Here is a 21,256-nt window from a genome sequence, read left to right as displayed (position 1 = left end):
TTCCCGGGAAAGCAGTATATCATTCACGTCGGGCTCSTCAAACTCGTTAAAGGAAAAAAGGATTCTGCCAGTCCGTGGTGAGTAATCACAGTCCTGATGTCCAGAAGTTATTTTCGTTATGTACGTTATTTACATTATGTACAAAATAAGTTTCAAAAATAAGTTAGAAACAAACAAAAACACAATTGGTTGGGGACACGTAAAACATCAGCCTTCTTCTCCGGCACCATCTSATAAAAGTCCCCATCCACCCCTACCCTGTTACTCACCCTCAATACTCTCTCCACCTCAATCTTAGTTAAAAATTACACACAAAAAATAGCTCTCTAAGTCTCAAAGATGAAATACATTATGGTCATGGACTAAAGCTGTGCTGAATTGACAAAATGTGCATGGTGTGGTATTATAGATCACGGGCCCAGGCCCAGTTAATACCGTACCTAACATAGGACCACTTCCATTTCCACATCATAATGTGCTGTGTTGCCATCTAGTGGTCATGAGTCATACAGGCACCTCTGAAGATGAGGGATAAGCGGCAGGTAACTCAAGTGACAACAAGGGGTTTAACATCGTCTATAAATATAGAAGCAGCTTCAATCAAACTACGTTACACAGATTTCACCAATACCTCCAACAGGATAAATATAAGCTCAACCAAGGTCCATTTTTACTGTTTTCCAAGCATGATGTAGACAATTACACAGACATTCTTTCAACATTGCAAGATCTCAGAACAGAGTCCAACTAAAATAAACAGTGTAATAAAATCCTAGCCTATATCAAAACACACATATCAGTTGATATGTCTTTAACATCAACATACCATAAACAGTCTAATAATCCCCAGTTTACAATTGGCTCATTCATCCCCCTCCTCTCCCCTGTAACTATTCCCCAGGTCGTTGCTGCAAATGAGAACGTGTTCTCAGTCAACTTACCTGGTAAAATAACGGTAAAAAAAAAAAAATAATATAAAAAAAAAAATTACATTCAAAATAATGTCAATTAAGAGTACATCTGCATTAAAATACATCAGCTAAAACATTAATTCAATAATTCAATAGACCTTTTTTCTTCAATTCTCAATGTGTGTGTGTTTGAGGTAAAGCAGGCTAGCATAACTTCACCTCAGAATGTGACTGGACACACACCCCTCCACACACACAGCAAAGAGCCTCAGTCAGTGCTAGTTAATGGAATGTGAGACAGACTGCAATATTCCACTCTGGAATCATATAAAGACATTTGGCATTCCAGTGATTCTACAGTAAATTACTACATTACAATGACCGTTACAAGCTAAGCTATTCACATTTAGCATCCTCAGAGGTTTCACTCATCTGTGTCCACTCCAGGCAGAGACAGCCTATCAAACAACACATTTTTCAAAGCCAGCCAAACTATCAATCATCATTACATGGCTAAATAAAGCAATACCTTTTCCTTTCTTGTGTCTTTAAGTGCAAAGGATATCATCAGGAAGTGCAAAATGAACCACAAGTGGTTCTGATGATAAACAGTGCTTAAACTAGGAATGAACTTGGCTTGGCACCAGCTAATAATTAAGGTAACCAATTACATACCGGCAGCCTATTTACAGTGAGCCTATCATTCACAAGCATTCAGCCTACCTAAAATATCCGGTGCGCTGAGGTAGCTTCACAAAACAACAATGCTACAATGAGAATTGAAAATGATTTGTAAAATGTGCTTAAGCATGTTAAAAATATTCTGAATCAGTCCTATTTTTCAAAGCTTATTTTGGATAAAGTGATTGTAATATATCCAGTTCCATTTCCTGTTTTATCTTTCCATGCAGATGATGCAGAGATGATGATGGAACCAACTTCCACTTTGCTGTTTGGCTATACTCCTCATTTTGATACACATCTATATTCTCATGACAGCACCCACCATTTTGGAAACAAAGTACAAATGGGCCAGCGATCGTTCCAAACAGAATTACCATAACGCTCATAAACAATCCTAAATGTGCAGGGACTGTATTGAAATGGCAAAGGGATTGAAATCCTGAAGAACAACATGTAGCTAATGACACTACAACAGTAGCAGATGTGGACGAAGCTTGTGAGGTGACTCTAGCCACTGATCTGAAGTCAGCCATTGAGGTTTAACTAAGCATCTTGTGTCGGTCAAAGACAGTCTTGCGCTGTTCCTGGACCTGTTTTTTCCAGCGCTGCTGGGCTCCCTCTACCCGTTCCAGTACTGTGTTACCTCTGCCTCCCTGGGCAGCAGCAGCACACTCAGGCTGCGGCCGCATGTCCTGTAAGGGAGGGGTGGGGGGGTAGACAGAGAGAGACACAGAGAGGAGAGAGAGAGACAGACAGACAGAGAGTGTACAGGACGTTACACACACACCTGTTAATCAGTGACGTAGAAACCAGCAAACCAGTAGAATTGTTCCTCATAACACTCACATCCCACAGCCTCCCGACAGACGTAACATTGCGTTGCAGATGTTAAGAAGCAGAGACCATATCTTCCCGAGTCTGTTTCCTATGTGTGGTGTACAGTGCCTTCGGAAAGTATTCAGACCGCTTGACATTTTGTTACATTACAGCCTTATTCTAAAATGGATTAAAAAAAAATCCTCATCAATCTACACACAATACCCCATAATAACAAAGCAAAAACAGGTTAAGAAAATTTTACTAATTTATAACAAAATTAAAAAACTACTCACATTTAGAGTCGTGGCCAAAAGTTTTGAGAATGACACAAATATTTATTTTCACAAAGTCTGCTGCCTTAGTTTGTATGATGGCAATATGCATATACTCCAGRATGTTATAAATAGTGATGAGATGAAATGCAATTAATTGCAAAGTCCCTCTTTGCCATGCAAATGAACTGAATCCCCCAAAAACATTTCCACTGCATTTCAGCCCTGCCACAAAAGGACCAGCTGAAACGTCAGTGATTCTCTCGTTGACGAGGACAAGGCCGGAGATCACTCTGTCATGCTGATTGAGTTCGAATAACAGACTGGAAGCTTCAAAAGGAGGGTGGTGCTTGGAATCATTGTTCTTCCTCTGTCAACCATGGTTACCTGCACGGAAAAACGTGCCGTCATCATTGCTTTAGCAAAAAAAAAAGCTTCACAGGTAAGGATATTGCTGCCAGTAAGATTGCACCTAAATCAAACATTTATCGGATCATCAAGAACTTCAAGGAGAGCGGTTCAATTGTTGTGAAGAAGGCTTCAAGGCACCCAAGAAAGTCCAGCACGCACCAGAAGTTGATTCAGTTGCGGGATCAGGGCACCACCAGTACAGAGCTTGCTCAGGAATGGCAGCAGGCAGGTGTGAGTGCATCTGCACGCACAGTGAGGCGAAGACTTTTGGAGGATGGCCTGGTCTCAAGAAGGGCAGCAAAGAAGCCACTTCTCTCCAGGAAAAACATCAGGGACAAACTGATATTCTGCAAAAGGTACAGGGATTGGACTGCTGTCGACTGGGGTAAAGTCATTTTCTCTGATGAATCCCCTTTCTGATTGTTTGCGGCACCTGGAAAAAAGCTTGTCCGGAGAAGCGCTACCAGTCCTGTGTCATGCCAACAGTGAAGCATCCTGAGACCATTCATGTGTGGGGTTGCTTCTCAGCCAAGGGAGTGGGCTCACTCACAATTTTGCCTAAGAACACAGCCATGAATAAAGAATGGTACCAACACATCCTCCGAGAGCAACTTCTCCCAACCATCCAGGAACAGTTTGGTGACGAACAATTCCTTTTGCAGCATGATGGAGCACCTTGCCATAAGGCAAAAGTGATAACTAAGTGGCTCGGGGAACAAAACATCGATATTTTGGGTCCATGGCCAGGAAACTCCCCAGACCTTAATCCCATTGAGAACTTGTGGTCAATCCTCAAGAGGCGGGTGGACAAACAAAATCCCATGTTTTTGTCAATAAAAACTTTGAAACTTATGAAATTCTTGTAATTATACTTCAGTATTCCATAGTAACATCTGACAAAATATCTAGAGACACTGAAGCCGCAAACTTTGTGGAAATTAATATTTGTGTCATTCTCAAAACGTTTGGCCACGACTGTACATAAGTATTCAGACCCTTTACTCAGTACTTTGTTGAAGCATCTTTGGCAACAAGCTTGGCACACCTGTATTTGGGGAGTTTCTTCCATTCTTCTCTGCTTCTCTGATCCTCTCAAGCGCTGTCAGGTTGGATGAGGAGGGTTGCTGCACAGATATTTTCAGGTCTCTCCAAGTCTGGGCTCTGGCTGGGCCACTCAAGGACATTCAGAGACTTGTCCCGCAGCCACTCCTGTTTTGCCTTGGCTGCGTGCTTAGGGTCGTTGTCCTGTTGGAAGGTGAACCTTCGCCCCAGTCTGAGGTCCTAAACGCTCTGGAGCAGGTTCTCATCAAGGATCTCTCTGTACTTTGCTCCGTTCATCTTTGCCTTGATCCTGACTAATCTTCCAGTCCCTGCCGCTGAAAAACATCCCGACAACATGATGCTGCCACCACCATGCTTCACCGTAGGGATGGTGCCAGGTTTCTTCCAGGCGTGACACTTGGCATTCAGACCAAAGAGTTCAATATTGGTTTCATCAGACCAGAGAATTGTGTTTCTCATGGTCTTAGAGTCTTTAGGTGACCATTGGCAAACTCCAAAACGGGCTGTCATGTGCCTTTTACTGAGTAGTGGCTTCCGTCTGGCCACTCTACCATAAAGGCCTGATCGATGGAGTGCTACAGAGATGGTTGTCCATCTGGAAGGTTCTCCCATCTCATCAGAGGAACTCTAGATCTCTGTCAGAGTGACCATCGGGTTCTTGGTCACCTCCCTGACCAAGGCTCTTCTCCCCCGATTGCTCAGTTTGCCAGGTGGCCAGCTCTAGGAAGAGTCTTGGTGGTTCCATCCCCACTGTGTTCTTGGGGACCTTCTATGCTGCAGACATTTTTTGGGTACCCTTCCCCAGATCTGTGCCTCGACACAATAGAGTCTCAGAGCTCTACGGACAATTCCTTCCACCTCATGGCTTGGTTTTTGCTCTGACATGCACTGTCAACTGTGGGACCTTATATAGACAGGTGTTTGCCTTTCCAAATCATGTCCAATCAATTGAATTTACCACAGGTGGACTCCAATCAAGTTGTAGAAACATCTCTAGGATGATCAATGGAAACAGGAGGCACTTGAGCTCAATTCCGAGTCTCCTAGTAAAGGGTCTGAATACTTATGTAAATAAGGTATTTCATTTTTTTATTTTTAATACTTTTGCAAAAATGTCTAAAAACCTGTTTTCACTTGATGATTATGGGGTATTGTATGTAGATTAATGAGGATTTTTTTTGTTTAATCCATTTTAGAATAAGGCTGTAACATAACAAAATGTGTAAGAAGTCAAGGGGTCTGAATACTTTCCGAAGGCACTGTATATCTGTTTATATACCTCAGAGTCGTCCTCATTGTGAAGGGGTTGGATGTAGGGGTCATGTTTACGGATGAGAGGTTCAACCAGCAGCAGGAACAACATGTAGAGTAGCAGAGAGCCCACCACTGACAGGTAGATGATGATCGTCACCTGGGGGGGATGGAAAATAAATGTAGCTTGGATTCAAGTTTAGCAGACAAAGCCTTTGGCTGCTTTCTGACATGATTTATTATTCATGTTATTTACAAATGCAGTAATAGTTAGTATGTAAAAAAAGAATGGAACAATTTTAATAAAAAAATGAACTATAGAATACTTAATAGAATAGAAATGTATGTATAAATTATGACATTTGATGAAAACAGCTGCCACCTGCATAGGACTGGGCAATATGGCCTAAAAATCCAATCTAAAAAATTAAAAACAATTATGACACACATACCCCCCCCTGGAAAGTATTCAGACCTCTCGACTTTTTCCACATTTTGTTACGTTACAGCCTTATTCTAAAATGTCTTAATCGTTTTCCCCCTCATCAATCTACACACAATACCCCATAATGACAAAGCCAAAACTTTTTTATTGTTGACTTTTTTTTTTTTTTTTTTTTTTTTTTTTTTTAAACAACGGAATTATCACATTTTACATAAGTATTCAGACCCTTTACCCAGTACCTTTGGCAACGATTACAATCTTGAGTCTTCTTGGATAGGACGCTACAAGTTTGGCATACCTGTATTTGGGGAGTTTCTCCAATTCTTCTCTGCAGATCCTCTCAAGCTCTGTCAGGTTGGATGGGGAGCGTTGCTGCACAGCTATTTTCAGGTCTTTCCAGAGCTGTTCGATCGGGTTCAAGTCTGGTCATGATGCTGCCACCACCATGATGAGATGGAGGCCACTGTGTTCTTGGGGACCTTCAATGCTGCAGACATTTTTTGGTACCCTTCCCCAGATCTGTGCCTCGACACAATAGAGTCTCAGAGCTCTACGAACAATTCCTTCCACCTCATGGCTTGGTTTTTGCTTTGACATGCACTGTCAACTGTGGGACCTTATWTAGACAGCTGTGTGCCTTTCTAAATCATGTCCAATCAATTGAATCTACCACAGATGGACTCCAATTAAGTTGTAGAAACATCTCAAGGATGATCAATGGAAACAGGATGCATCTGAGCTCAATTTCGAGTCTCATAGCAAAGGGTCTGAATACTTATTTCCATAAGGTATCTTTTTTTTTCTTTTCTTCTTCTGGCCATCGTCGATCCACTTTTCATTTTCCATTTGTTTTGTCTTGTTTTCCTACACACCTGGTTCTCATTTTCCCTCATCAAGTGTTGTGTATTTACCCTCTGTTCCCCCCATGTCTTTGTGCGGAATTGTTTATTGTTAAGTGCTTGTGCACGTTATGCTGGTGTGTGACGGGTTTTTACCCATTGATTTATTGTACTGTTTACAGTGGTTTTATTTATTAAACTGCGCCGTTGTAAATCAGTTTTGCTCTCCTGCGCCTGACTTCTCTGCCGCCAGTACGCACCCCTGACAGAATTCCGCACCCAACTTATGGAGTCAGCAGGAGCAGGTACCCCGGGTATAGGGGTGGAGGAGCGCGTCCGGGAGCACGCAGCAATGCTCCACCATCTTGGCACCACCATGGACCGCGTTGTCCAGACAATGGACCGCTGGGAGAGACAGGGAGTTCTCCCAGCGCYTCCACCAGCACAACCGGGGTCTCCACTACGCGCCCCTCCTTCTCCTGGTCCCAGTGGGATTCGTCTCTCCCTTCCCCAGGAATATGATGGGATGGCTGCGCACTGCCAGGGATTGCTCTTACAGCTGGACTTATACCTGGCAACCGTCCACCCGGCTCCTTCAGGCCGTGAGAGGTTGTCCGCCCTCATCTCGTGCCTCACCGGGAAAGCCCTGGAGTGGGCCAACGCCGTGCGAAGAGAGGGAGATGCGGCGTTGGACCAGTTTGAGGAGTTCACCCGCCGCTTCCGGGCAGTCTTCGACCACCCGCCCGAGGGTTGAGCGGTGGGTGAACGCCTCTTCCATCTGAGGCAGGGGACGAGGAGCGCCCAGGAGTTCGCCCTGGAGTTTAGGACCCTGGCTGCCGGCGCGGGATGGAACGACAGGGCCCTGATCGAGCATTATCGCTGCAGTCTGCGCAAGGATGTCCGTCGAGAGTTGGCCTGCAGAGACACCACCCTCACATTCGACCAGCTGGTGGACCTGTCCATCCGGCTGGACAACCTGCTGGCTACCCGCGGACGTTCAGATCGGGGTCTGTTGGTTCCCCCTCTCCGATACCCATGGAGATTGGAGGGGCGGTGCGCAGGGAGACCGGCGCGGGTTCTAGCTCGTGCACCATCTGTGGCCACAGGGGTCACACTGCCGGTCGGTGCCGGGTTGGTTCCTCTAGGTATCGAGGCAGCAGGCAGGGCGCTCTGGCGTCACCCCAGGTGAGCCGGCACCATTCTCACCCAGAGCCCTCTGTTGCACATATGTTTGTGTATGTCACTTTTCCTGAGTTTTCCCCGCATTCCCAGCATAAGGCTCTCGTCGATTCAGGCGCGGCTGGGAATTTTATAGATAGATCGTTCGCCCATAGTTTAGGGATCCCCATTGTTCCTGTGGCTGTGCCCTTCCCCGTTCACGCCTTAGATAGTCGACCATTAGGGTCAGGGTTGATTAGGGAGGCCACTGCTGGGCATGGTGACGCAGGGGGATCACAAGAAGAGAATTAGTCTCTTCCTTATTGACTCTCCTGCATTTCCCGTGGTGCTAGGCCTACCCAGGTTAGCTTGTCATGACCCCACTGTTTCTTGGCCACAGAGGGCTCTCACGGGGTGGTCGTGAGAGTGCTCKGGGAGGTGTTTAGGGGTTTMMGTTGGTGCTACTACGGTGGAAAGTCCAGACCAGGTCTCCACCGTGCGCATTCCCCCTGAATATGCCGATTTGGCTCTCGCCTTCTCCAAAGATCAGCCTTACCTCGGGTTTTCCGAGGTAAGGCTGAGAGTAACGGACAGGTGGAGAGATTTAACCAGGATGTGGGTAGGTTTCTGAGGTCTTATTGCCAGGACCGGCCGGGGGAGTGGGCGGCGTTTGTGCCCTGGGCAGAGATGGCCCAGAACTCGCTCCGCCACTCCTCCACTAACCTCTCCCCTCCAATGCGTACTGGGGTATCAGCCGGTTCTGGCTCCTTGGCATCAGAGTCAGACCGAGGCTCCTGCGGTGGACGACTGGTTCCGGAGGAGACATGGGACGCCGCTCATGTTCACCTTCAGCGCGCACTGCTTTTCAAGCAGTCAGGAATAATTAGATTATTTCCGGGCTTCTAAAATTACACCGAGGCTAATTATAAGCCTTCAACCATAACACCTACTGATAATTGTATTAGTTTTTCAAAATAGTTTAACCTGCTTTTATTTCAATAATCACTGATCTGGCTTTCAAGTGTATAAGTCTATGAAAATGCAATTTTTGTTACAAATGTAACCAGAACCATGCACATCCACTAATAATGAACAACGTCTGGTAGCAGTCTTTATAGAACATTAACACAGGTTTCAAACAGTTTCACAAGCACAAGCCCACCGCTAGCGAGTAGCCAGCTAGTTTGTATATTTAAAGTCTAGCCAACTTGGATCTATTTGTTTGTTAACAAGGTAGAACAGTTGAACTGTTATGAATACACCCTCCTGTCTGCCTCCAACTGTTTGAACAAAATAGCCTGCGGCCTACATAGATAAAAATGTGCTTATTTCTCAGAATGAGAAAGAGGTGTCTGCCAATTCCTTATACAAACATATGCGGGAAGTACTTTCTATTTGAGTGTTTACCAGCATTTGTAGCTTGAGTCTGATAATTATATGTACAAAACAGTAAATCTGATAATACTTGTGGAATATAAAAATATATGCTTGGTATGTTTTCCAGTTTCTTGAAATACTTTATAAATGCTACTTATTATTTCTATGTGAAATGGTCTATTCATTCCTTCTACATTTTTGTAGACGCTCTTATCCAGAACAACTTACAGTAAGTAGTGAGTGCATACATTTTCATACTGGTCCCCAGTGGGACTTGAACCCAACAACCCTAACGTTGCAAGCGTCATGCTCTAATGGGGCGGCAGGTAGCCTAGTGGTTAGAGCGTTGGACTAGTAACCAAAAGGTTGCAAGATCGAATCCGCGAGCTGACAAGGTACAAATCTGTCGTTCTGCCCCTGAACAAGGCAGTTAACCCACTGTTCCTAGGCCGTCATTGAAAATAAGAATTTGTTCTTAACTGACTTGCCTAGTTAAATAAAGGTAAAATAAATAAAAAATAACAACTGAGGCACATCATCACAAAACACTTGATGTCTCAATTTACTGTATTGGTCATTGTTTTTCTTCATGGTGATGGAAAGTCTACAGGTACAAACCTAGATGACCAGCCTTATGTACAATACAATAATGTACATTAAGTGGTTTGTAAGGATGGTAAATAAAAACTGCACAAAAAGTGGTTGTTTTCTATGTTATTTGATCAAGGAAAATATTTAATTTGATGTGGATGTTTTGTGTCTTTGCCCATAACTCTGCACCTTTTGATGTAAATGTTTGAGGATTCCATTAGAATGACAATCGCAGAGAAAGGGACAGGGCAACAACTCTTACAATTCCAACTATTGAATCCTGCAAGATACTGTTCTGAATTATACAACCATATTATACAATTATACAACTACCTATGTATTGGTCTGGTGGTACCTATATATTGGTCTGCTAAAACAGGACTATTAAAGGCCCAGTGCACAACTTATGTGAAAAAATATTTTATTATTATACTTTTTTATTTTTTATTCTGCACCCCTACTTCCCTCGGCTATGTATACAAATACATATTTTTATGAACATTTACAAAACACACACTAGACAGCTAGCCCATAACAGTCTGTGGCAAAACTGAAGCTAGTGTTACATGGTACTGCAATGTCGCACGAAACAGGATTAAGCATTCATTTCCCACAATCATGTTCACTGATACTCTCAGTAGGGTCTGTTCTGAATTATGGGAGTTGAGATATAAAAAGGGGATCGTTACAAAGGTTAAATCCTCCTCTATTACAGTAAAATAATGTCTCAATGTGTTTCGGTGTCCATATGACCCCTTATGTCAGACCAAACCTAAAATGCAAATAGCGAGTTGAAACTGCTTGTTGTCAGATACAAACCTTGATTCTTGCACAATGGCACTTGGAACATCGCACTAAAAAAATTAAATAAATGAATTTGATATTTATCGCCCAGCCCTACACCAAGTCAGTGGGGCCTCGAGCAGAGCACTTAACCCTTAACCTGCTCCACAGGTGCTGCTCTCTGGCTGACCCTGTGCTGCACGTGGCACAGAGCAGCACTTGGAGCAGGTTGGAGGTTTAGTGGCTCAAGGTCAGGTGGTAACTGAGATGATGCCAACAACCCTGAGGTCATGCCAAGTTTTGTTTGTCTAAATTTGCCACTTGGTACTGCCTTATTCGTTAAAAACCTGGTCGTCATTTCACTGAAAACACAGTTGTACTGTAGGTGTTGCTGCCTCCGTGTGCGCTCATTGGTTGAGGCATCCCTGAGAACAGACCATCTAGGGTTATCTTTGTGTGGGGGCACACTGTATGTTGGGGGTGAATTGGAGAAGCCCGATGAAGTATTTATAAACAGCGAATGGGCACAGGAAAAACCATCAGTGGTTGGTTCCCCTGAGATACAGAGCATCGTCTACAGACTCTACTTAGCACAGGTAAGATCTACTCCGGTCTCATCTTCATATCGTTTATATGAGTCCTGTAACACGTGTACAGCATAGCATTTTGCATATTGTACCACTAACACAATTATTTCCTTGAAAATTAACAATGTTTGTCCTTCCTCTCTTTTTCTTACTTAATTTGTATTTATTTTCTCATCTCCTCTGTGAAGACTGTTAGTGTTATATCTCCTCTTCTCTGTGAAGACTGTTAGTGTTGTATCTCCTCTTCTCTGTGAAGACTGTTAGTGTTGTATCTCCTCTTCTCTGTGAAGACTGTTAGTGTTGTATCTCCTCTTCTCTGAAGACTGTTAGTGTTGTATCTCCTCTTCTCTGAAGACTGTTAGCGTTGTATCTCCTCTTCTCTGTGAAGACTGTTAGTGTTGTATCTCCTCTGAAGACTGTTAGTGTTGTATCTCCTCTTCTCTGAAGACTGTTCGTTTTTGCCTCAGGTTCTTTCTGACTCACGTGTGGCTTGACTAGGCTATATTTTGTCATCCTGTTGACATGCAAATGTCTTTGAAACCCTGCCTTCTATTTTTTCCCTCTCGTAGTTTTCTTTCCCCTACTGAAAGCCATGGCCTCCCTCTCTCTGGGACTGCTGTTTCTCTGTATGCTGGTTGGCGTCCATTGTGCAAACGTCAGGGTGTCCGGCCTTCATGCCAGCAGCCTTGATGGGGACGCTGCTGGTAATTTCCCTGACCCCTACGTCAAGGTTTGGTGTGGTGGCGAACCCGGTGGCATGACCGAGTGGCACAGGGATACTGAAAACCCATCCTGGAGTGCTATATTCAACTTTCTGAATGTGCATTCCAATGCATCCCTGAAGTTTGAGATCTGGGACAAGGACCTAATCTATGATGACCACCTGGGAACATGTACCACTAAGCTCCATCCTGGCAGTCACAGCATAAGCTGCGGTCTGAAAAGTGGAACCTTGTACTACACTTACAGTTACCAGTAAGCCAGCCATAATGTACAACATCAGTTACCAGTAAACCAGCCATAATGTACAACATCAGTTACCAGTAAGCCAGCCATAATGTACAACATCAGTTACCAGTAANCAACATCAGTTACCAGTAAGCCAGCCATAATGTACAACATCAGTTACCAGTAAACCAGAAATAATGTACAACATCAGTTACCAGTAAACCAGAAACAATGTACAACATCAGTTACCAGTAAGCCAGCCATAATGTACAACATTCGGCCATCACATACCTTAATGAAATTCTAAGGAATTTTACAGATGAACATTAAGGCCTAAATAAAAACGTGCATTTCTGAACAATGGTCTCAGTCTGGTTCTCTTATTTATTTGGACAGTAAAGCTAAAATGTTGACATTTGTTTCTATACTCCAACATTTTGGATTTGAGATCAAATGTTTCATATTAGGCAACAATACAGAATGTCACCTTTAATTTGAGGGTATTTTCATACATACAGATACAGGATCTTAATTTGATCACTTTTGTTGCTGAGAATTTTCCTACACCACATAAATTCACTGAAACCCCACACTAACCCACAGTTATATTAACAGTACTGCACTTTGATGAAGCCTACTATTGTCTAGCTAATAGTTTAATCACTGATCAAGCACATTATGGACTAAAGGTTCAAATCCTGTTGCTGCAGGATTATTTTACTGTTTAGAAATGAAAGTGCTTTTTGGGTCTACTCCCCCATTTAAAGAAGTCAAGTATTTGGACAAATTCACTTATAGTGTATTAAAATAGTCAAAAGTTTAGTATTCGGTCCCATATTCCTAGCATGCAATGACTACATCAAGCTTGTGACACTACAAACTTGTTGGATGCATATACAGTTTGTTTTGGTTGTGTTTCGGATGATGTTTTTCCCAATAAGAACTGAATGGTGAATAATGTATTCTGTCATTTGAAGTCACTTTTATTGTAAATAAGAATAGATGTTTCTGAACACTTCTACGTCAATGTGGATGCTACCATGGTTAGGAATAATCATGAATGAATTGTGAATAAGGATGAATGAGAAAGTTACAGAGCACACAAATACCATACCCCCCCAAAAGTATTATTGGTATCAGTGAGAGGTTAGCATTTCTTTAGGGATAATGTATGATCTTTAGTCATGATTTTGGGGGTATGATCATAATTTTTCACGATTCATTCATGATTATCCGTCATCATGGTAGCATCCAGTGTTCAGAAACATCTATTCTTATTTACAATAAAACTGACTCCAAATTTACAATACACATTATTCACCATTCATTTCCTATTGGGCAAAATATAATCTGAAACACGACTGAACAAGGTTGTTTGTTATCAAACCAATAATTAGTGGCCCGGGATTAGTTTAAAACAGCCCGCGACATGGTTTGTTAAATTATATAAAATCCGCGACAGATTGAAAAAAGGTAGATTTTCCCTCTGTGGCACTCAAAGTCTGAATAAATCAAAGTGCTGAAAGATGTGGTAGTATCATATGAAACGGTACTACAGTATTCTAAAATGTTAATAAGTATCATGACGTATTGGTACCGTGATATTACCGTGGTACAATCTGTTCCGTTACTAATGATGTAACTTGTTGAATATCATACTCCTTCCTACACCAATGTATCTTTAGCATTAAAACTTGTCACTTTTGACCAGGTAATATCAGTTGAAATCTACTCTGTGTGTCATTGTAAAGGGTCAGGTGTACCTTGATGGTGTTGCTGCTGCGTTCCTCATACTTGCACTCACACAGCAGACAGTAGGCCTCCACATCATGGCCTGGCACTGGCATGGGCTCCACTACATGGAGGCACTTACTGAGCAGACAAAGGTACACACATTATAAATAACTAATCTCTTATTATTAGTCTACTTGCCTCTATGTTAGTCCAAGATGTAAGCCTGACACTTTTATTCATTCTTGACAGAACTACATTGAACCATGAAGACATCAATCAGCAAATTGTGTGAGTGGGGGATCCTTAAATCCACAGCTTCTTGACAGAACTAGTTAAATGTACTGTGGAAGACAGCAGGAGCGAACAAAGATGAGTGACTGAGTTAGACCAGATTGTGAATTCTGCATGATGTGCATAGGGCTTATGTGATAGAATATTTCTCACCAATCTTTCTGGGAGACATTCCTGCTGTAGATGTGTCCAGTGATGTTCCTGTAGGGTGGACAGATACACTTGCAGCGCACGTCTTCAAAACTCTGTGAACATAGAGAATAACATTATCKTCATGGGGATCTACAAAACACAGTGAATTGTTAGCCTGTACTCTCAGAAAAAAAGAACCTAAAAGGGTTCTTTGGCTGTCCCCATAGGAGAACCCTTTGAAGAACCCTTATTGGTTCCAGGTAAAACCCTTTTGGGTTCCATGTAGAACCTTTTCCAGAGGGTTCTACCTGAAACCAATAAGGGTTATCCTATAGACGGGTTAGCTAACAACATCACGAAAACGACGTGCTCCAATTGGGCAGAAGTCTGTGTGTTGTTGTGATTCTGGATGGTCAGATAGCTAGCAACAACGACAAGAAACTGCCATGTGGGAATCGTAGGTTGCTCGTGTCAGCTAGTTTTATCTTGTTCTTGATACCAAGTCTTGTTTTGAGGTCTATGCTAATATGGCAAAAATTCCCTAGCTAGCTAACCAACAACTGTAACAATGTATTTGAGCGACCACAAGCGCACATTRTGTGTAAACTTATTTATGTTKTCAATAAACATTTGAAATATAGTCGAAATATATATAATACATATATTTAACATGTTGTCAACAATCTAAGCCAACCCTGTCTGTTTTGTGTCTGTTTTGCGGCATAGTTGCTAAACAACCAACCCGTCTATGGGGATGGCCGAAGAACCCTTTTTTCTAAGAGTGTGGTCCTAGATCTGTTTGTGCTGTCTTGCCAACTGACAATGACCGCAGACAGCATAAACAGATCTGGGACCAGGCTAATGATTTGTGTGAGCATCATCAGAAATTGACACTGTACACCAGTGAGTATGGCCCCGTCAATTAACATACCTTGCTTGCGTGTGCAAACGAGAACACCTCACAGAGCAGCACAAGCAGCAAGCCAAATAGGAGACCTGGAACTCTGTTCTCTCCTGGATGACATACTGACAGACAGGAAGACAGGTAGCAATCTCCTCAAACTGGACTGGAGGAGGAAGACCACTGACGTAGCTATATCTGGGAGGGAGAGGTGGTCACACGCACACTCTTTATGGTACGTTTTCCCACAGGTTTGCTTTTGCTACATTTTTAAATAAACACATTTATTTACAACTGCTGTCAACAGTAACGTTAAAGGGGGCAATCTGCAGTTGCTATATCCATTTTTGGACTTGTGAATTAACGATATGTACCCATTGATTCTTGAGATTAGTTGAACTGTCGTACCCCATCAGAACCCCAAATCTAAGCATGTTTTACCCAAATGTTTGTAAAGAGGAGTAAATGTAAACACTATTTAGCCTAAGTTTGATATATGGGATGGTCAGTCTTTGCATTCATAGCTATATCTCTGATTTTGAGAGTGGTTACATTTCTCAGCTTTGTTATTGTTTTAACTGCTGATTTCTGCTTTAACGTTAATAGCTGGCTAACAGTAGCTAGCATGCTGTCGATAAAGGCCTTTATTAGAGGCTAAGTCGAAGGCATTCGTGTCATTAATTAATATGTGTATGTGGCAAAAGTAACATTACAAATGCCACACCAGCGTAATATGTATTAGCTGGCAAATATCTGTGAAAAATGTTATTATTTGCTACGCACATACCACAGGACTTTTGCTTTTCTTTGTTCTTCTTCAGTGGGGTGTAATGTCGGTTGGTAGCGAACTGTGAGTGCTTTATCGCCACCTTCTGGGCTGGAATAGAAAGACCAGAGCCCATAGGTTTTTCTCTGGAAAGGACTGGTGTATTTAGGATTCCTGGCAATGCACAAATGATTTACATATTTGAATGCAATTTAATGCCTGCTGGGGAAAAAGCCTCAGTCCAGCGTGTGGAATATTGGCTAAAATGTCTGTTTACGATGTGTAGCCTGATGTATCATTTAACATTTTAGTCATTAAGCAGACTCTTATCCAGAGCGACTTACAGGAGCAATTAGGGTTAAGTGCCTTGCTCAAGGGCACATCGACACATTTTTTACCGTGTCGGCTCGGGGATTTAAACCAGTGACCTTTCGGTTACTGGCTCAACGCTCTTAACCACTAGGCTACCTGCCACCCTCGAATCCTCTCTTTAGCTATAACGTAAAACCCTGCTTCTTCTTCTTGACCCGATCAATATCTCTATTTCCTGGTAATCCTATCATATATATTCTTTCAGCCTAGACTCTAGGCTACCTTTAATACGTCATACAAATCAATAACGTACAGATGCAGCTCAAAACACTTGAGGTCCTAGTCATCATGCGGAGAAATGGCAGAGGGAGACACTGATACTTCTCTAATGAGCTTTAACATCAGTGTAAACACTTCTCTGTATTGTCTGGTCGTCTTCCTCTTTCCCTCCACCTGAATCTGTCCTGTATTTCAGACTGGTCTCATAGACTAGACGGAACATAGTTAAAGTAAGTCYAGGACAATGAAATTAGTATGATATGTTTGGTATAGTTATATAAGACAGAAGGTTAACTCTACTGGAGGGATGTTCAGGCGCCGCTCCAGGATGTCCCATAAGTGTTCAATTGTGTTGAGATCTGGTGACTGACACGCACACACACACACACACACCTACCAGACGAGCTAAATGCCTTTTATGCTCGCTTCGAGGCAAGCAACACTGAAGGATGCACGAGAGCACCAGCTGTTATAGATGACACCAGCTGTTCTAGATAACGTTCTCAGTAGCCGATGTGAACAAAACCTTTAAACAGGTCAACATTCACAAAGCCGCTGGACCAACTGTCAAGTGTCTTCACTGACATTTTCAACCTCTCCTTGACCGAGGCTGTAATACCTACATGTTTCAAGCAGACCACCATAGTCCCTGTGCCCAAGGAAGCGAAGGTAATCTGCCTAAATGATTACCGCCCCATGGCACTCACATCAGTAGCTTTGAAAGATTGGTCATGGCTCACATCAACAGCATCCTCCCGGACACCCTAGACCCAATCCAATTCGCATAATGCTCCAACAGATCCACAGATGACGCAATCTCTATCGCACTCCACACTGCCCTTTTTCACCTGGACAAACGGAACACCTATGTGAGAATGCTGTTCATTGACTACAGCTCAGCGTTCAACACCATAGTGCCCACAAAGCTCATCGCTAAACTAAGGACTCTGGGACAAAACAAAACTGCAACTGGTTCCTGGACTTCCTGATGGGCCTCCCCCAGGTGATAAGAATAGGCAACAACACGCCTGCCACGCTGATCCTTAACACTGTGGCCCCTCAGGGGTGTGTTCTTAGTCCCTTCCTGTATTCCCTATTCACCCACGACTGTGTGGCCAAACACGACTCTAACACCATCATTAAGTTTGCTGATGACACAACAGTGGTAGGCCTGATCACCGACAACGATGAGCCGGCCTATAGGGAGGAGGTCAGATACCTGGCAGTGTGGTGTCAGGACGACAACCTCTCCCTCAATGTGAGCAAGACAAAGGAGCTGATCATGGACTACAGGAAAAGGCGGGCCGAACAGGCCCCCATTAACATCGACGGGGCTGTAGTGGAGCGGGTCGAGAGTTTCAAGTTCCTTGATGTCCACATCACCAACGAACTATCATGGTCCAAACATACCAAGATAGTCGTGAAGAGGGCACGACAAAACCTTTTCCCCCTCAGGAGACTGAAAATATTTGGCATGGGTGCCCAAATCCTCAAAAGGTTCTACAGCTGCTCCATCGAGAGCATCCTGACCGGTTGCATCACCGCCTGGTATGGCAATTGCYCGGCATCTGACCGTAAGGCGCTACAGACGGCCCAGTACATCACCAAGCTTCCTGCCAACTAGGACCTATATAATAACTGGTGTCAGAGGAAAGCCCATAAAATTGTCAGAGACTACAGTCACCCAAGTTATAGACTGTTTTCTCTGCTACCGCATGGCAAGTGTTACCAGAGCGCCAAGTCTAGGACCAAAAGGCTCCTCAACAACTTCTATCCCCAAGCCATAAGACTGCTGAACAAAATCGCCACTGGACAATTTACATTGACCCTCTCCCTTTTGTACACTGCTGCTACACGCTGTTTGTTTGTTACCTATGCATAGTCATTTCGCCCCCACCTACATGTACAGATTACCTCAACTAGCCTGTACCCCCGCACACTGACTCGGTACCGGTACCCCCTGTATATAGCCTTGTTATGTTATTCTTATTGTGTTACTTTTTATTATAATTTTTTATTTTAGTCTACTTGGTAAATATTTTCTTATTTTTGAACTGGTTAAGGGCTTGTAAGTAAGCATTTCACGGTAAAGTCAACACTTGTTGTATTCGGCACGTGACAAATAAATAAAGTTTGATTTAACACACACACACACACACACACACCTTTTAAACTCCCTATGCCCCATTGAGACCCCTCTTTCAAAGTCACTGAGATCTCTTCTTCTAGCCATGGTAGCCCAAATAATGGACAACTGGGTATTTTTATACATGACTCTAAGCGTGATGGGATGTTCTTTGCTTAATTAACTCAGGAACCACAGCTGTGTGGAAGCACCTGCTTTCAATATACGTTGTATCCCTAATTTATTCAAGTGTTTCCTTTATTTTGCGGTCAACAATATTAGGAGAGGACTTCAAGAAATAGCAGAGGGAGCACCCCCCTATCCACATTGATGGGACCAAAGAGGAGAAGGTGGAAAGCTTCAAGTTCCTCGGCGTACACATCACTGACAAACTGAAATGGTCCACCCACACAGACAGTGTGGTGAAGAAGGCGCAACAGCACCTCTTCAACCTCAGGAGGCTAAAGAAATGTGGCCTAACACCCTAAAAACACTCACAACCTTTTACAGATGCGCAATTGAGAGCATACTGTCGGGCTGTATCACCGCCTGGTACGGCAACTGCACCACCCACAACCGCAAAGCTCTCCAGAGGGTGGTGCGGTCTGCTCAACACATTACCGGGGGCAAACTTCCCGGACACCTACAGCACCCAATGCCATAGGAAGGCCAAAAAGATCATCAAGGACATCAACCACCCGAGCCACTGCCTGTTCACCCCGCTATCATCCAGACGGCGAGGTCAGTACAGGTGAATCAAAGCTGGGACCGAGAGACTGAAAATCAGCTTCTATCTCAAGGCCATCAGACTGCTAAACAGCCATCACTAGCACATCAGAGGCTGCTGCCTGTAGACATAGATTAGGGATCACTGTCTACTGTTAGAAATGGATCCCTAGCCACTTTAACAATGTTCCGTATCTAGCATTACTCATCTCATATGTATAAACTGCACTCCACACTATTCTACGGTATCTTAGTCACTTTTAAGTTGTGTTTATATATTGCGTCACCCATTTCATATGTATATACTGTATTGTATTCTATAATACACCACTGACTGTTAACCAGTCATCTCCAGCACATCAGAGGCTGCTGCCTATAGACACTTTAAGAAAATGAAACACTAGCCACTTTATGTCTCCGTATCTCGCATTACTCATCTCATATGTGTAAACTGTACTCTATACTATTCTACGGTATCTTAGTCACTTTAATTGTTTGTAAATATTGCATCACCCATCTGATATGTACTGTATATACTGTACTCTATACTATGTCACTGTATCTTAGGCCAACGCTCTGACATCACCTGGAAATGTCCTTGTTTTTTAAAGAAAAGCACATTTTTTGTCCATTTAAAATAACATCAAATTGATCCGAAATACAGTTAGACATTGTTAATGTTGTAAATGGCTTTTGTAGCTGGAAACGGCAGCTTTTTATGGAATATCTACCTAGGCGTACAGAGGCCCATTATCAGCAACCACCCCTCCTGTGTTCCAATGGCACATTGTTAGCTAATCCAAGTTTATAATTTTAAAAGGCTAATTGATCATTAGAAAACCCTTTTGCATTTAGTTAGCAGGCTTAAAAAAAACAACTTGTTGTTCTGGATTAAAAAAGCAATTAAAAAACTGGCCCTTCTTAAGGACTAGTTGAGTAATCTGGGAGCATTTTTCAGGGCATTTTGTGAGGTTTGGATTAACAGGGCTCAATGGGCCCAGAAATTAAGAACCTTTTTTCTTTTTCTGGAACTCGTTCAGGTCTATCTTTTCTGGAGGAAAATGGGAAAGGCTATTCCATGTGAGAAAATTAGCAAAAACTGAAGAATCTCGTACAACGCTGTGAACCCCCCTTCACAGAACAGTGCCAAACTGGCTCCAACCAGTATAAGAAAAGGAGTGGGAGGCCCTGGTGCCAACAACTGAAGCAAAATTACATTAGAGGTTCTAGTTGAAGAAAAACAGATGCCTCACAAAGTCCTCAACCTTGGCCGTCATTAAAATAGTACCTGCAAAAACACCAGAGTTTGCAAAGAAAAAAGCCATATCTTCAGACGGCCAATAAATAAAGAAAGTTAAAGATGTGCAAAAGAACAACAGAACTGGACAGAGAACTTCTTGCCTAGAAGGGCCAGCCCTCTTCCACTGGTGATTGTTGAGACTGGTGTTCTTGCGTACATTTAAATTGCACTGCCAGTTGAGGAGTTGCGGAGACGGTCGTCTTCTCAACGTAAACCACTTAATGTACTGCCCTCCTTGGCTTCAGTTTTTGCCAACCCCGGGCCTTCCTTAACTCTCTTCTTTAATTTCTGAGTTTTAAGAGCCATTTTTGACCTGTTCAAACTAACAGTTTTCTACCATTTAGAGGGCCAACTAAGGTTCTACCGTAGAGCAGTAAACTAAAGGTTCTACCATAGAGCAGTAAACTAAAGGTTCTACCGTAGAGCAGTAAACTAAAGGTTCTACCGTAGAGCACTAAAATAAGGTTCAGCCATAGAGCAGTAAACGGAACACTTCACCTCCTACCCCGTTAGAAAATGCTAAACCCTAGGGGGATGTCACAACATGATTTT

General features: G+C 43.0%; 1 protein-coding gene and 1 long non-coding RNA gene across 2 annotated transcripts; one reads left to right on the top strand and one right to left on the bottom strand.

Moving 5' to 3' along the window:
- Positions 1-1,800: 1,800 nt before the first annotated feature.
- On the bottom strand, positions 1,801-16,113 carry LOC111966817 (proton-transporting V-type ATPase complex assembly regulator TMEM9-like). Its single transcript, XM_023991757.2, is given in 7 exon segments — positions 1,801-2,287; positions 5,439-5,570; positions 13,902-14,010; positions 14,317-14,408; positions 15,227-15,275; positions 15,277-15,394; positions 15,984-16,113. Coding segments are annotated over 7 exon segments (768 nt in total). The 5' UTR covers positions 16,099-16,113; the 3' UTR covers positions 1,801-2,134.
- Positions 10,975-11,969, top strand: LOC139028053 (uncharacterized). The gene is made up of 2 exons (XR_011480226.1): positions 10,975-11,199; positions 11,760-11,969. It is a non-coding gene; the product is annotated as an uncharacterized lncRNA (long non-coding RNA).
- Positions 16,114-21,256: the final 5,143 nt, after the last annotated feature.

The sequence above is a fragment of the Salvelinus sp. IW2-2015 genome, linkage group LG7 (genome assembly GCF_002910315.2).
Source record: "Salvelinus sp. IW2-2015 linkage group LG7, ASM291031v2, whole genome shotgun sequence".
NCBI lineage: Eukaryota > Metazoa > Chordata > Actinopteri > Salmoniformes > Salmonidae > Salvelinus > Salvelinus sp. IW2-2015.
Note: the sequence above shows the minus strand (reverse complement) of the source record. Positions and strands in the feature narration are given on the sequence as shown.